A 17377-nucleotide genomic window follows, 5' to 3' on the forward strand; every position below is an offset into this window, starting at 1 on the left:
AAACTATACAAGTTCTATAATTGAATACCCTCCTCAAAAAAAAAAAAAAAATGAAGAAAACGAAAAAAATAAAAGTATGTTTTTGTAAACCGCTCGTGAAAACTTACTGACAGCATTATTAGCGTCCTAAATTATGAGATGAAAAAAAAAAAAAAATTAACGAATCTCTTAATAAAAGAGAGTTGTCTTCCTCAGATCAATGACAAATTGTAAAACAGCGCCAGTTTTTAGTTCACTCCCACTGCAAGAACTTAGACACCAGGATTGGAAAGTGGGGATTGAAAAATCAGCGTCTCCAAAGAGAAATACTTTGAGCTGCAAAAAGTGCATCGGCAGCCCCGTCGGCATTCCCCGGTAAGGGCGCCTCAGGGGATTACCAATAAACTGACCCCTTGTCAAAAAGAGAAGGCAAGGCCTGGAAGGGTGGACCTCCTAGAACTGCACAAAACTCCCACCACAAAACCAACTGGGGCCGGATCATTACAGGAATGGGGGTTTGGGGGGGGGAGGGGTCGAGGATTAAATTTCTAATAGCCATGATTAGACCTAGTGTGAAAAAAAACAAAACAAAAAGTATTATAACTTCGTAAGTCAACGTGTGATCAATTAAAAAAAAAAGTTTTGTATAGCGAAAGGTTTATATATATATATATATATATATATATATATATATATATATATATATATATATATATATATATATATATATATATATGATCATGTCTAACATTAATGATTAAACTTATAGAATTAATATTGTTTAGTTATATGACCTGCCTGGTTAGATTATCTTCTCTCTCCATCGCTGTCAACACGTCATTCTCTCTCGATAACTCTTAAAACTTTATCAGACGGTGCACAACAAAAATAATTTCCATTCATAAAATCTTCCGAGTCCATCTTCGTCTAAAAAAAAAAAATAATAATAATAATAATAATAATAATAATAATAATAATAATAATCTATTTAAACTGAGTGTAATACAATAAATATTTTGCCATCTATTATTTATCATTTTTTTTTTTTTTTTTTAAATGTTTTAGGATAGTTTTTATTTTCTTAAGTCGTCATTATTATTATTATTATTATTATTATTATTATTTTGTAACTAGTGCAAAGCGGTGTACTCACTGTCAAGTGTCCACTTTTTATTTATTTATTTTATTTTTATTTTTTTGGAATTCTTTCGGGCGTTTTGGATCGTATATACTCGCGTGTGATTAATATAAACATTTCATTGTAAGTATTATTTTTTCTTCATTTTTTGTAACGGTTTATTTATTTTTATTATTAACATCAACAACATTGATTTTTGTTTGCGTATAAAATCTCGTGTGACAATGTCTTATTTGCCGATAGTGAGTTTATTTATTTTGGCGTTTGCAATAATGTTCAAATTGCACATTTAATTTAGTATCAGTAATTACTTGGTAAAAAAATAAAAATAAGCAGCTTTATTTGTGGCAACCTGTTTTTAACTGCTCAAAGAGAAAGACCAGCCTGTTTTATTGTTTAGTATTTTCAAACGGTATCTGTGCTGTGCCAAGAAAACATTCTCCTATGCTTTACCTCCTCTCTTCGGAGGGTGTGGAATAATTGACTCTTGTTGTCGTATTAGGCTCCTGTATTCGCTGGGAAGTGCCGACGGGACTCCCATATAAAAAGTTTCACTTTTTGGTATACTCCCTCTCCCCTAAAAATGAACTTTGTGCCCAACTTTTGCCCACGTGAGGAGTAAAAAAATAAACGCACTCTCCACCCTGTTCATTTTTTTTTAGGGGGGGGGGGCTAGAGGTTAGGGTTAGCGTTCGAATTAAAGGCCGCGGCCTTTTTATATTTTCTTTTGTGAAATAAAATGTAAATCATTGACAAATACTACATTTAAGGAAAGATTTTTGGAAAAATAAAATAGTTTTTAATTTTCGATAATGGTGCTTTAAACATTTGTGTACGTTTCCAGCGTCCCAGTTTCTAAAACGCCATTCTCTGCGATTTATAGTTTTTTTTTTTTTTTTTTTTTAACCATTACATCTGGAAATGTAATTACAATTTAAAGCTATCCATAAATAATTAATTTAATATCACTCCGTTTTTAAGATAATATTATAATTTTTGGTACTTATGCACTTATGTTACCATGCTATTTTTTAAATAGTATTTTCAAGTTAAACTGAAGAAAGTACAGAATGTTAAGAATATCTTTCTAAATAACGTTATTATTTCAGCACGGTAACATAAATGCATGAATACCTATTTTGGTAAAAATAAATAAAATAAAGGAAAAAGTCAATATTAAGAGAGAAATAAAATATCAGTAACATTTATTGGGTGGGTTTCTACCAGTATTTGGTTTAATTTCTATTTTTGAGCAATTATCGAGACTCCAAAGATGTGACCCTGAACCCTCTCATCTCTGCCATTTTGTTCTCGTTCTCACGTAACACTCGACACTACTTGTCTTTCGGACTGAATAAACGCTTTAAAATAAGTTAAAACACTAAAAATTATCCAGCTAGGTAGAAGAGTAACATTTGATAACATTTATTCATTATATATTTGTTTTTGTTTTTTTGTTTTTTGTTTTTTACCACTTTTTCGTTTTGTTTCATTTTTTTGTCTATTGTAAAAAGTTCCCTGTATTTAAAATTGCATATCTCGAAAAGAAAAAGAGATCAGCTTTAGAGTAATATCGCTACTTAAGTTTTCTTTACTGCATTAATAAATTTGTGTGGCAATTTTTCGGTACTTATGCACTTTTGTTACCGTTCTGAAATAATAACCTTATTAATTTGAAAGCCATCTTAACCTAGGGAGGGGGTATACCGGGGAGGGTGTTACTATTCTGTGCTTCCACCTAACAATTTAATAAAAAAATGAAAATATCGTGAAACTTGAAAACCTGAAAAAACTTTTAAAATAGCGCGATAACAAGTGCATACTGCATATTTTTCTTATGTGTTCCTTGCCTCTACGAAACTTGCACGTTTACTATTTTTAATAAACTAGTAGGGAGACCTGACGTTGCCCGGAATTGAATGAGGATTAACGAATGCATTGTTTAATGTTTCACCTTATATTTTATTGTCATCAAAATCCGTGAAATCGCCCATTTTTCAATCAAATCGATTGATTGCCTGCTCTAGTTGGGAACCCACCGGCTACCGCCATGGCGCCATACTGGGGCCGCCGAGATATATTATTAACACTATTAATATCTCGGCGGTGTCGGCCATACACGGGGGAGGCTGCTTTCACATGCCTCGTGTCTCGCCGCAGTGAATTATTCCGTAATACATTATAGTTTACATTGCACTGTAGAGAACCTACTGCTAATTTTATAAAATTATTTTTATATATAATGGTTTGAATTAAAGTTTAAAACGCAAAAGTCAAGTATCATGCTTTAGTTGTGCTTGTGCTTTAAATAGAAACATTAATTTTGAACGCGCCCCTGTCATATCAAAGAACCTATTATTGATTTTATATGCCGGACCTTTCGTCTTGTGCAGTAATAAAACTTCTCAAATGTACCTGTGATTGTTAAAAGTCAAAATTGCCTGTTCTTTCTTTCATCGGATTTTTCAATTATCGATACTTATCGAAGACATTCCGATACAAAACTTATTTAAAAAACATTGTCAGGCACTTAAAGTACATTTGTGAGAAATTTCCAAAAGAAAATAATAAAAATGGCCTAACCGTTTAGGAGTCTCTAGGGAACAAACTCTCGCTTACAGAGTTCCTTTTTTTATAATAGTAGATAGATATAGAGATTATTTATTAATACAAACATGTGTAAAATGATAAAACGAATTTTTTAAAACCTTATTAAAAATTTGATGCTTCTAATAATAGAAAAAAAAAATTTGATGCTTCTAATAGAAGAAAAAAAATTTGATGCTGCTAATAGAAGCATCAAATTTTTAATAGGGTTTTAAAAAATTCGTTTTATCATTCTACATATGTTTGTATTAATAAATAATCTCTATAAATCCAACCAAACTAATTCAACCAAAACTAAACCAACGTTTGTCGAGCTTAAAACTAAAAAAAAAGTTCGGTATAATTATAGAATTTGCCCCCCCCCTTTTTTTTAAATCCTAAACTAACTTCAGTTTTAGATTTGCTTGGGTTCAAATTCTGTAGAAGCAGCAATTTAACTTTCAAAATCTCATCCAAAAAAAAAAAAGAAAAAGGAAAAAATTGAAACAAAAATGAAAGTAAGATTCTCTGGCAACGCCGGTTATATATAACTAGTTTTTTAGAGTACTTATGCAAAGAAGTTACCGCACTGAAATAATATCGTAATCATTTAGAAATCCATTCTTAACATAGGGAAGAGAAGGTGGATGTTTTGTAACAATTTTTTATTTTCACCAAACAATTTAATAAAGATATAAAACTTGAAAATACTATTTTAAAAAGGTGGCATGGTAGCTTCTCTGCAATAAACACCGTTTTAAGAAATGCCCGAAAGAAATTCGTCACAACAACATGCCGTGCCTCAAATTCCTTCCTATTTTATTCTTTGACTATTACGATGCGAAGGTGTGGCCGTTAGTTTCCGTTTCTACTGAGAATTAGAACAAACATCGCACATGCTAGCATTTAATAGTAATGTGGGCGTGGTTTCTCCAGCTGAACGATTTAATGAGTCCACTCGTGGCCTTCGTAACATACGAGTCCATTACTCGATTAGTACGAATTTATGTCAAACTAAATTCTTCGATTAATCAGGGTACTTCATTTCATCTACCTTCCTTACGCAGGGTTAGGGTTATGAAGAAAAATCAACTCCGCGATTTGGATTATAAACAAAAATCTCCAATTATTTCTCATAATTGTTCCTACGTGTAAACAAAAGAGATAAACAAAAAGGAGTGAAAGCTTGTATACTGTGAGAAATTTCTTTCTCACACGCTCAATTTCCTCCCTGCAGATAGCAAATGAAATTCCACAAACAAAGCCATACTTTTAAAACTCAAATTTTATTCACAATGTATTAGAAATGAAAGATCTTTGGTCAGAGTAAGTGTTTTGCAAAAACAGTGTCTGAATTTGCTATCCATACGCATGGAGCCTTTGGTTTGATTCCTCTGTGGGAATGTTAGTTCAGGTTTCCTTTTAGAAGAATCCATGCTGTACATGGTGAGCATGGTGTGAATGTTGGCGCCCAATATGGCATATTTTGGGACCTCGTGGTCTCTGGAAGAAATCGGAATAAATACCTATAATCAAATATATCAAGCCAAACACAGTAGAATATCCTCATTGGGTAGAATAAGTTCAGCAATTATGTTGTCTCTGTATTTAGAGAAATGTCCTTCGTTCACCCACTGTATGGTGTTCAAGAAGGTAACATCCTGGCACTGTAGACAGAGCGCCGCTGTTATGAGTCTGCTGTTTCCCGTGTTCATTCTCAGACTGAAAAAATAATACATGAATACAAATTGGCGCCAAGACAAGATTTGGCGCATTCAAATTAAACCAATGACAGCTTGGCTTACAAAGCATGTAGGCGGCCAAAAACAATATGGTTGTTGTACATGGAAAATTTCTCACAATACAAATATAATTGGATTTATTCATGCTTATAACTAACTGGTGTTGATATTTTTCATTTTCTAAATTATACAACAAACTTTTTGGAGATGCTAGCATCTAAAGCAGGGGTCTCCTAACTAAGGCCCGTGGGCCAAATCAGGCCTGCAGAGTTCTTGTGGAAAGTGTAAAAATAATCAAGGAAAATGTAAAAAATGAAAATTTATGAAAATAGCGGTTTTTCTTTTTGTTCAGAAAATGATTAAAAGAATGAGGTTTTGGAGAACCGATTTCTCTAAAAAGCAAAGCTAGCGAGCAAACAGTATAAAATACATCCAGGTCATTTTTTTTTTTTTTTCATCTGCATAGCTCTAAGAAGTCAGCAAAATGGCTCGCTATACAAAAACTTTGGAGACCCCTGATCTAGAGGATAGCAATTCAAATGAAGTGCGTATATGTCACGTAACTGCCAATGCACAGACTAACCAATTAAATCTGTGCATACCAAGAAACGATTGAATCTAGAACCTTCTAAGAGATTGTCTAGAAAAACATTGGTTTGAACAGGGAAATAAGCAGATCAAGTCAAGATATGTACAATACCACACGAAGCTCTGGCATTCTTTACTGGCACTTTGTGTCAATAAAAACGCCCAAGTTTTAACTAATTTTTCATCCTTCTGAACAAAAGATGGACTATTAACATCAAAAGCAACAAAACTTATTTTGTCTTCTTTGGCAATAATAACAATGCTACACTATTAGGTATCTTCAGTAAGTTTCCAGACTTTATTTTGTACAAGCATTTAAAATTGTTTTTTTTTTTTTTGTTTTTTTGTTTTTTACAAAGGCATCACCACATTATCAAGGCCCAGAGGCCACTCAAGGATAAGGGTTAAAGAGTGTACAGTAGAAATTGGTCAATATAGTAATCATTAGTAATGAAAATTTGGTAAATTTAATAACTTATATGGAACGGCTCATCAAGAACTTATTTACTTATTTGTAGACTCCTGAAAATCCAGCATGTTATTGCTATACATCTTATGAGATGACTTACCAATTTTTATGATTTCAGGTTCAAATGAACAGCTACAGCAGGAATTGGAATACACTCTACTAAAGCCTGATTGTCACAGCTGATGAATTTCAATAATGCAATCTCGACATAAAAACACTTTAGAAGAATGATATGCAATAAAATTTTGTTTTAAATTTGGAAAAAATGCCACAAAAACGTATGGAATGCTTCAGATTGCTTTTGAACCATCTTGCATGAATTGAGCATTAGTTTTTGAGTGGCATAAGAGATTCAAGGAAGACAGGGAGTCTGTGAGGGAACATTAGTCCGAAGTTTGTCCCAAGCATGCTCAGAGAAGATCAGAAAGAAAGATGTTGTCATGACCAAGATCAGCATCAAGACAATTTCTCACCCTCCCTATAGTCCAGAACTTGTTCTCCATAACTTTTGATTATTCCCTAAGCTCAAGGAAAACCTTTAGAGGCTGTCCTTATGAGAATTGAGGAGATGAAAAAGGCCGTGAGGAAGGTCATCGACACTCTCACACAAGAGGATTTCCATGAGACTTTCCAGAAGTTGTTGGAATAGTACAAGGGCATTTCAGCCGGAGGAGATTACTTTGAAGTGGACTACAGTTTTATATGTGCACTATCAATAAAAGTGCCAATACGAAAAAATCTGGAAAGTTATTTAAGGCACTTCGTATGTTACACGTTGTTGAGTGCAAACGCGACCATCATCAGCATACTAACAGCACCTAAACATTATTGCTACCTATAATATATTTCTCTTAGTCTGTTTCTCCATTCCACTTTTTCTTGGAAACTACTGGTCCAATCTGGTTGAAATTTTGTATGGACCTTTATTATGATAAGGTGCAGCAAACTAAGTATTATGGTATCCATTTGATGCACAATTAGGGATTAATAATCATTAACTACTACAATACTAAATTCATTCTAGAAGTATTATTTGGATTCATTGGACTACTGTTCTCATCTTGAGTGTCATTTTCATAACATTTCGATTAATGTAACCGCCGACCTTCTTCAGGTGTATCCTGTCAAACTCAGGAATTTGGACGAAATTCAGAAACGTCATTCTAGAAGTTTGACAAAAAGCACTCATTAAGTCAACGGACTATAAGTTTTATCAATGTACAAAATGTCACACAAGCACACACGTGCAACTGCAACAAATTGCAATGCTTTTCTTCCTGTGATAAATATTGTCTTTATGATGATTATCCTTTTTTGCTTGTCATATTTTTTCTGTTGATTTTTACATGGTCTGTAATGCTAGAATCTCTAGATGTAGAAACAAGATATTTAACTCTGACTTCTCTATTTCTTATTCTTAAGGTTTTAAATGTCTAAAAATGGTTAGATTTATTTTCAGCTAACTTTGAATAGTCATTCTATATTCTTGCTCTAACTCTAATATTTACTCCTTACTGTAAAAAGTAAGGAGAGTAGGAAGTGGTTCTTGTGTTTACTTTTGGCAGCTGTGTAATTCTCGTCTCCCTCATTTTGTCCTTTAGTCCTCACATTCCAGTAGCGATGTTTCTGACAAAGAGATAAGAATTGCTGTTTTCTGGATCAGAATCTATTCCATTTAACTTATTGTTGGCAAATTTTCTTTAGCTCCTTGCATCAAGTGTCATCATGTCTTGTCTGGAGCGATTTCCATAAAAAAGAAAAGAAAAACAAAGATGTATTTTTTCTAAAAATGCTTACTTTTAAGCAATTGAATTATTTTCATAGTGACCATTTTTCAGATGCTTCCATTATCACAATTCATAAGATGAAAAAAAAATAAAGACTAATTTTGGGTTTTGTCATTTTATTTATTTTAATTGAACTGTCTTTAAAAACTCACTTTTTTTCTGGTTTATACAGTCTAACTTGAACTCAATTTTTCTTCATATCTACATAATTAAGTATCTCAAATTAAAATTTCATTTTCATGCAAAAACATAAACACTAATATCAAATTTATTTTGTTAGCACAATTAGCCACCAAATTATGACTATTCAAAGTTCAAATTAGAAAATTTTGTCTTGTTTCCAGAAGTCAATTTTAACAGTGTATAACTAAAAATACATGTTTTGAACAAATGAAAAATCCTTACAAATGTAATGTCATCCTGTGATAAATGAAAATTAATCATAATGGAAACTATAATTATTAACTGAAACCATCCTCAACATGGGGTAAAATCCCATTACGTCTTGGATAAAAATGTACAGCAATCACACATGAGTACACAATTAACTATTCATATGGAATTTATTTCAACAGCTAACTCATTGAATCTTCTTAATATGATTCATAGCACAGTAGATAGAGGCCAAGCTAGATTTTTCTTTTACTTGTGAATTCAGAAAAACAAAGTTTGATTTGAGCCATATAAAAATAGATGAAAATACAATTCAATAATAAAGGAAATAATTTAATTCAGAAAAGTTTTTGACATGGATTATTTTTTTTAAAGAAAAGTTTTCAACATGAATATTTTTTTTAAAGAAAAGCAACTTAAAATCCCATTTTAAACCCACTGTATGAGCAAGTATCCTCTTTTCTGTGAGATAGAACTATTTATAGAGACAAGAATTCAAGTTGCCCAGCTGGGCAAACTTGAGTTCTTGTACCGGAAAAATATCCAGTAAATAAAACGTTGTTTAGTAAATCGTTATTTTTTTGCATTTTTTTTGCATTTCCATACACCAAACATGGATATAAATATCACTGAAACATCTGCTGAGTCATAAGATTCATTTTGGTACCTTATTTGCCTCTCGGCCAATCAAAATGTATTTCACTCTGCTCTTTTCCCTTTTACACAAATCATAACACAAGAAAGATATGAATTTTATCCCAAGTTCAGCTATATTTTTTTTGATTCTTAGTAATTATCAAAGATATTGCAGCCTTGTACAGAATGTGATGTATGGAATTGAAATCTGGCCAGTCAAGGTTGAGGACATGTTTTGTATAGAGGAAAATGATATGATAGATGTTTTTTTTTTTTTTTTTTTTTTTTTTTTTTTTACACAGTGATCACCACTTATCAAGGCCCGGAAGCCACTCAGGGATAAGGGTTATTGCAAGTACATCACGTTAGTGAGGAGATTTTATGAAGTGTTTAATTAGGGGGGTGGTTCATTAGGAATTTGTTAACATTAGACTTGAAGACATCCAAGTTGTAGTCCGGAGGGAAGCAGGCAGACGGAACAGAGTTCCACAGGCGTGCAGTCCTAAGAAAGAAGCTTTGCTCATGAAATCCGCGTTTTGATTTAGGCACAGATATAGAGTGGGGGAAATTTTTCACAGTGGATTCAGCTAGACGGGTGTTTTTCGTGAAAGTTTGGCGAGGGGGGACCAGGGATTGGAGTTCAGACGAGCATCTGCCATGAAAATAACGATAAAACAAGGATAGGCTCGCAACGTCTCTTCTGTGGGAGAGAGGTTGCAGGGTAGAGAAAAGGGCATCCCCCACTAAACCACGAAGTCTATTTTGTACTCTGTCAAGGCATGATAGGCTGTTTTTGGCAGCTCCTGCCCAGATATGGCAACAGTATTCCATCCTTAGCCGTACTTGGCTTTTATATAGATAGAGAATTGCATCAGTAGTGAGATATCTTCTGGAGCGGTAGAAGGATCCCACCATCTTTCCTGCGACCTTGGCAACAGACTTGATGTACGTGTTCCATTTCAGATCAGGAGTAAAGGTCAAACCCAAAAGCTTGTCAAAACACGGGGCCTCACCCAGACGAGAGCCATCCATCACAATTGATGCAAGCTGGGGATCAGAGCGTTGATGATGTAAGGATAGGAGTTTTGTTTTAGATGCATTAAAGGTAACTAGCCACATCTTCCCCCACTGAACCACGCGCTCGAGATCAGAGGAGAGAGAATCCGAGAGAACTTCGTCATTTACAGCCTTTGATGTGTTGCCGTAGATGGTCGTGTCATCAGCATAGATGTCAACGAATGATTTAAGTATGTGTTTAGGGAGGTCATTGATGTAGATCAGGAAGAGAGTTGGGCCGAGGATTGACCCCTGAGGGACTCCAGCATTTATATTGCAGGCCTCCGATTTTTGTCCATCTACCACTACTCTTATGAGCCTATCGGAGAGAAATGATTTAATGATTGAGAAAACATTTCCAGTTATACCGTAGCTGGAAATCTTGTGAAGTAGACCCTTATGCCATACTTTGTCAAAGGCCTTTGATATGTCAAGAGCAATTGCCCTAGAAAGGAAGCCTTTGTCAAGAGATTCACTAATCCTGTGGGATATAACCGTCAGCACATCTGCGGTAGATCTTGCAGAGCGGAAACCATATTGTGTGTCACTAAGAAGGTTGTTTCTGCTGAGGTGGTTGACTATTTCTCTATTTAATATTGATTCCAGTAACTTACTCATAACACAGAGAAGACTTATTGGTCTGTATTGAGAGGGAGATGACTTATCGCCTGAATTCTTAAATACAGGGCAAACTGATGAGGTCTTCCAGGGGGTCGGAAAGCACTTCTCCTTAAGGCAGTGCTTAAATAGTTTCGTAAGTATGGGAGCAAGTTCTGGTTGAAGCTTTTTTAACACTATAATTGGGATGCCATCAGGGCCAGTTGCTTTACTGGAATCTAGGTTTTTTATTAGCTTGGCGACCTCATGCACGGATATTTGTATATTACCTAGCTTGTTCTGTGTTATAGGAGGAAATATGGGGAGTTGATGGCCTTCGTCGCATAGGGTAGAATTAGCTGCAAAGTTCTTTGCAAATAGTTTGGCCTTGTCTGACGCTGACGAGATAACCTCTGGTCCATTGATAATGGTTGGGATAGAACGCACACTTCTGTTCAGGATCCTATTTGTTATTTGCCAAAACTGGTGGGAACCAAGCCGTTGATCAGCTACCTTGGATTTAACAGACTGGGCATATAGCTCTCTTGCATTTTTTATTACTCTTTTACAGTGGTTGCTGGCAGTCCTGAAAGCAGCCTTAGTCTCAGTGCATCTATTACGTTGGTAGTTATGGAAAAAGTGATTTCTGTGCGCGACAGCAGCAGCACATTCTGGGGAGAACCATGGCTGGCTGTTAGGTTTTTGTTGGAATTTTTTTGATGGTATGAATTGGTCTATGCCTACAATTAACCATTCGGTCAGATCTGATACTATAGAGGACACTTCCTTTTTAAACATGGAGTGCAGAGGTAAATCAGATATGAATGTACGGAAGCTATCCCAGATGTATTATGTGAGTCTTAAAAACAAGCTTAGATGTGAAGGTTTCAGGAAGATTCAATCTAGGCAGCATAAGGAGATGTATGCAGAACAGGAGACTGTGTTGGTATGACCACATTGAAAGAATGGATAAGTTATTGGGTTAATCGATGCAGAATAATTGAAGCAGCAGAAGTTCACAGAGGAAAGTCAAGAAAAACAAGTAATAAGGATGTACTTACTTGGAAGAAAGAGGGATAAATAAAGACTTGGCCAGAGATATGTTAGTTTGGAACTAAATTTCATAAAAGTTATCTAATGTATGCCAGAATATAAAATGGATGTATACCTAAATATGATGATGATGAACATGTTAAAAATCATTTTAAAAGATTGTAATTGCCATTTAGATCTTTGAAAACATCTTGTATTTTGAACTTGTGCCGACTATGAACGTTGAACTTTACCGTAAACAACTATGAATCAACACCAAACTGGTTGAAAAGCACTCAAGTCTTGTTCGTCCAAACTTTGTTTCAATAGAACAATGCAATTCTAGTATTGCGAGAAAAATTGTTCCTATTTACTTGCCTCTTTAAAAGAGCAGAATTAGATACAAGGTTAGTTTTTAATGTAGGCGAGTGGGGTGGGATTCTGCTTCCTCAAAATGGGTCACTCTGGATTAGAATAAAACCTAAAATTTCCTCAGTCTAAAAGGATTTCTGTATTAAGGACAGAAAGATAAATGTAATATTGGAACCGATACTACACTTTTCTTCTAACTAAAGGGTCAAGAATAGTTGTTTTTGAATAAATTTATATGTAATAATTAATTTTTATGGGGTACACAAACTTTTTCTTGGACTGAATTGATAGAACAAGAATAACTTAATGATAAAATGTTAAAATTATCTTATTGTCATGAACATTCAAATTGTCTAATGCATTCACAGAATCTCTAGATTAATGAAATAGTTTGGAAACTGCTTAGTGATCTTGTTCTTTTTTGTAAGTTCATAATTTAACTTGGAAAATAGACATTTTGTTTGGATTGAGGCATATCGTGATCATAGAGTCTTGCTATTTCCACTCAAACTCAAATTTACCTCAAAATTCATTTTACTATTGTTAACATGTAGTTAAAAAAACTACACAACTTCTTATAGGGTACATAATAAAACTATAAAATTAGAAATTATTTATAAGGTACATCATATACAAAACTATTCACAAATGAAGTTTCCAAATGCCACAATCGTTTTATTATAATTTTCACAAATTTTGTAAATTCTTCTGGTGGTGATACATTTTTATAGCACGTATAATATTTCTATCACCACATTCTGCCCAGTTTAATGTTTTTCATTGCATGAATTGGACATCTACATCACCTTAGTCCCTATTAACTTTGTTCTTCAAATTGAGCCACAACAGCGTTGGTGTCATTGGCATTAACAAAGAATACATGGTCAACAAAGTGAGAAAGAAGATAAAAATGTACCTGGTTATCATTTGCCACATTCGATTCATTCAATCACAAATTGGACACACACTGTTCATTGAGGATGACTCGTTTGTGAACATTCATGATTTCAAAATCCAATTCTATTTTACATCTCTTGTGTGTATAGTTTGGATGATTTGCCATGGAATTACCCACGGGATACAGTTGGCACATTCTAGGCCACCATATTGATCCACATAACATAACTATATGAACTTGGTGAAATATAAGTTTGGAAGGTATCTGTGATCATATTACTCCATAACATCATCTTGAGGCAAAAAAAAAAAAAAAAGGGAAGTGACCATTTAATAGTAGACGGCTTGTTCTGTGATTGTTGGCAGGAATATAAGCATAAGAATTTGGTCATTTTTAGATGTGTGTTAGTCTTAATGTTAGGTCTATTAGAAAGTTTATTCTGTTTTTGTTAAGTGTTGAGACATCCTATTGAACAAAGATGGGGTTGGAGAAGCAGTGCAGTCCCGATACTGAGTGTAAAGTAATTGCTAGTAACAAAGTTGGTAGCCAAGAATCAAATGCGGTCTGTGATGTAGTTAATGGCGAACTGATTGAATCCAAAATTCAACAATTTTTATGGTAACTTTGGGAGATTTTCATTGGTTGGTTAGCACAGCCATTGATTATAAAAACGATCATCGAAATCATTGGTCTCATACCCCCACCCCCATCAGAAGTCAAAAACATTTTAGTTTTTAAATTCATCTCTAGGATGAAGATAGACATAATGTCGTTTTTTTAATGTGAGGAAAATCTAGCTCTCCAAAAAGGGACACACTGAATTTGTTGAAAAATTAAGTGTCTCAGTCTAAAAAGATTTCTGTTTTATTGACCAAAAAGATAACAGATAGTGTAATATCAGAACAGATACTACTCCTTAATTCTATCCAAAAGGCCAAATGCATCCATTAGTTTGTCATGTTTCAATTTGAAATAGCATTTTAGTTGGTCTGTTGATGTCAATCAAGTAAGTTGTGGAGTTGGAACACAAAATGGTGCTTGTCCAGACCTCCTCCCCTATGAAAAAACAAAAATTTAAAGAAAAATCTGATGTATGTACCTGTGACGGAAAGAAAATATATACCAAAAATTACATAAATTGATGAAGTAGTTTTATTTTTATAAAAGTAGTCATTTTTAATTGAATTTGAGTTTTTTTCAATGCCCTTTCCCTCCCCATGTTAAGAATAGCTTTTTTAAATCTTGCAGGTTTGAATTATTTTGAGTTATCTTCCTGGTTTCTTCAGACTGTTTTCAAGATGGTGTTGCGAGATTGTTGCACATAGTTTACCTATAAAATATAATATTTGTATTTAAAAATAAAACTACTTAAATGATTTTTGGTGTACAATATTTTCTTTCGACCACAGGTACAGATTTTACTTTGTTTGTTTTTTCATATGGGAGATTGGGGAACTCTGGGCAAGCACCCACAAGTGTTGACTTAGACTCTCCTATTTTTACCAGCTCTATTTGTGTAATTTTTTTTTTTTTTTTTTTTTACATAGGTGTCACCACTTATCAAGGCCGATAAGGGTTAAAGAGTGTACAGTAGTCAAAAGGACAATATAGTAATCGTTAGTAATGGAAGTTCGGTAAATTTGTTAACTTAAGTGGAACGGCTCATCAGAAACTTGTTCATGTTGGACTTGAAGACAACCATATTATAGACAGCTGGAAAGCAGGAAAATGGAAGACAATTCCACAGGCGTGCAGTTCTAAGAAAGAAGCTTTGCTCATGGAATCTATGTTTAGGTTTAGGCACAGATAAAGAGTGGGGGAAATTATTGATAATGTTTTCAGCTAGTCTAGTGTTTCTTGTGAAAGTTTGGCGAGGAGGGGACCATAGATTGAAGCTCAGTCGAACACTTTCCATGAAAATAACGATAAAGCAGAGACAAACTCGCAACATCTCTTCTGCGAGATAGAGGTTGCAGCGAAGAGAAAAGGGACATCTCCCACCAGGCCACAAAGTCTATTTTGAACCCTATCAAGGCAAGACAAGTCTTTTCTAGTAGTTCCTGGCCATATGTGGCAACAGTATTCCATCCTTGGACGTATCTGGCTCTTATATAGATAGAGAATTGCATCAGCAGTGAGATATCTACTGGATCGATAGAAGGATCCCACCATTTTTCCAGCGGCCTTGGCAGCAGATTTGATGTACGTATTCCATTTAAGATCAGGAGTCAAGCCCAGAAGCCTGTCAAAACTTGAGGCCTCCCCAAGACGAGAGCCATTCATTTTAATTGATGCCAGATGGGGATCAGAACGTTAATGATGTAAAGATAGAAGCTTGGTTTTAGATGCATTAAAAGTAACCAGCCACTCCTTTCCCCATTGTACAACGTGATCAAGATCAGAGGAGAGAGAATCGGAGAAAACTTGGTCGTTTACGGTCTTAGATGTGCTACCATAGATGGTAGTGTTGTCAGCAAAAATGTCTACGAATGATGTAAGGATGTGATTTGGAAGATCATTAATGTAGATCAGGAAAAGAGTTGGGCCCAGGATGGACCCCTGAGGGACTCCAGCATTTATACTGTGAGCTTCTGATTTTTGCCCATCAACCACTACTCTTATGAACCTATCAGAGAGAAATGATTTAATAATTGAGAAGACATTTCCAGCTATACCATAGCTGGAGATCTTGTGAAGTAAACCTTTATGCCATACCCTATCAAAGGCCTTTGATATGTCAAGAGCAATTGCCCTAGAAAGGTTGCCTCTGTCGAGAGATTCGCTAATCCTATGAGATATAACGGTAAGCACATCTGCTGTAGATCTAGCAGAACGGAAACCATATTGTGTGTCACTAAGAAGGTTATTTTTGCTGAGATGGTTGATTACTTCTCTATTTAACACAGATTCCAGCAACTTACTCATGACGCACAGGAGACTTATTGGCCTGTACTGAGAGGGGGATGAACGATCACCTGAATTCTTAAATATAGGGCATACTGATGAGATTTTCCAGGGTGATGGGAAACAATTCTCCTTAAGACAATGTTTAAACAGTTTTGTAAGTATGGATGCTAGTTCTGGTTGAAGTTTTTTGAGTACTATAATTGGAATACCATCAGGGCGGGTTGCTTTACTGGAATCAAGGTTTTTGATTAGCTTGGCAACATCACGTACAGATATTTGTATATCACATAGTGTGTTTTCTACAAACCTAATAAAACCTATGCACATACGCTCCTAACATGAGTAAGCCTATATCATTATAACTGGTTAATACCAAATAATAAACTAGGTTCATATAAAGTGTAAATTCAACTATTGTCATAGTTAATATAATTTCATTGACTCTAACTCCAGTGCCGTCTTAAATGTTTCTGACTCCATGATTTTGATTCTTGTGTTGCCAAAGTTTAAATTTGAAATAGCATTTTTATTGTTAAATGCACAAACTTGATGAATTAATCTCAAGAATACCTTTTCTTGTTATGTTAGATTAAACAGTTTTTGTCTTATTATTTTATTGAAATGATAATGAAATGCGGCAGAAAGCTGGGAAAAGGGTTGAACGATCATGGTGATTATGTTGCTCAAAATGAATCAATTATTTCAAATGAATTTTTCTTTTTTTAATTCTAATAGATCTTTTTTTAAGAGAATGATCAGGATGTTTTCTGGCAGGCAAAATAATAAATGACTTCTTTTTACAGATGTACTTTTATTTGCGACTTTTTTGTAAATCAATTTGAAAAATCTACTTTTAACACGAAAGGTCATGAGATAAGAAAATATCAAAAGGGTCATTTTGTCTTCTTACAGATCCCAACATTAATCAGGCGAAAAAAAAATGGCGGATGAAGCAATTGTTAACCAAAGTTACATTTTCTCTCTCACCTAAACAATTATTTAAAAAAAAATATTGATTGTGCAGATTTGTAATGTTTTTTAAACCAACACATATCAGGTGAAAAAATTATGTGCTTGTATGTCACATTGAAATTAGTATAAATTCCAAAAAAAACACAAAAAAAAAAAAATGATCCAGTAAAAGATGTACTAGATGCGACATTTTGTGTTTAAATATGGTAGACCCTTAATTAAAAT

The 17377-nt window shown here is 34.3% G+C and overlaps 2 protein-coding genes across 9 annotated transcripts in view; one reads left to right on the plus strand and one right to left on the minus strand.

Annotated features, from left to right (window-relative positions):
- The window catches only part of LOC145277562 (protein IMPACT-like), a 70275-nt gene extending 69384 nt beyond the window's left edge, over positions 1 to 891 (minus strand). For 5 of the 7 annotated variants that reach the window (XM_080129041.1, XM_080129042.1, XM_080129038.1 and 2 more), the window contains exon 1: positions 774 to 891. In XM_080129041.1, the coding sequence (XP_079985167.1) occupies positions 774 to 803 (30 nt within the window). In that variant the 5' untranslated portion in view covers positions 804 to 891. The remainder of the gene's footprint in view (positions 1 to 773) is intronic. The other 2 variants (XM_080129044.1, XM_080129045.1) reach the window with 1 other exon arrangement.
- Positions 892 to 1096: 205 nt separating this feature from the next.
- Positions 1097 to 17377, plus strand: part of LOC145277565 (copine-3-like) — a 153068-nt gene continuing 136787 nt past the window's right edge. The window contains exon 1 of one of the 2 annotated variants that reach the window (XM_080129050.1): positions 1097 to 1240. The gene's annotated coding sequence lies outside the window, so the exon portion shown is untranslated. The remainder of the gene's footprint in view (positions 1241 to 17377) is intronic. The other variant, XM_080129049.1, reaches the window with a different exon arrangement.

This window comes from Euprymna scolopes, chromosome 6 (genome assembly GCF_053919585.1).
Source record: "Euprymna scolopes isolate OS-2025 chromosome 6, ASM5391958v1, whole genome shotgun sequence".
NCBI classification, from domain to species: domain Eukaryota; kingdom Metazoa; phylum Mollusca; class Cephalopoda; order Sepiida; family Sepiolidae; genus Euprymna; species Euprymna scolopes.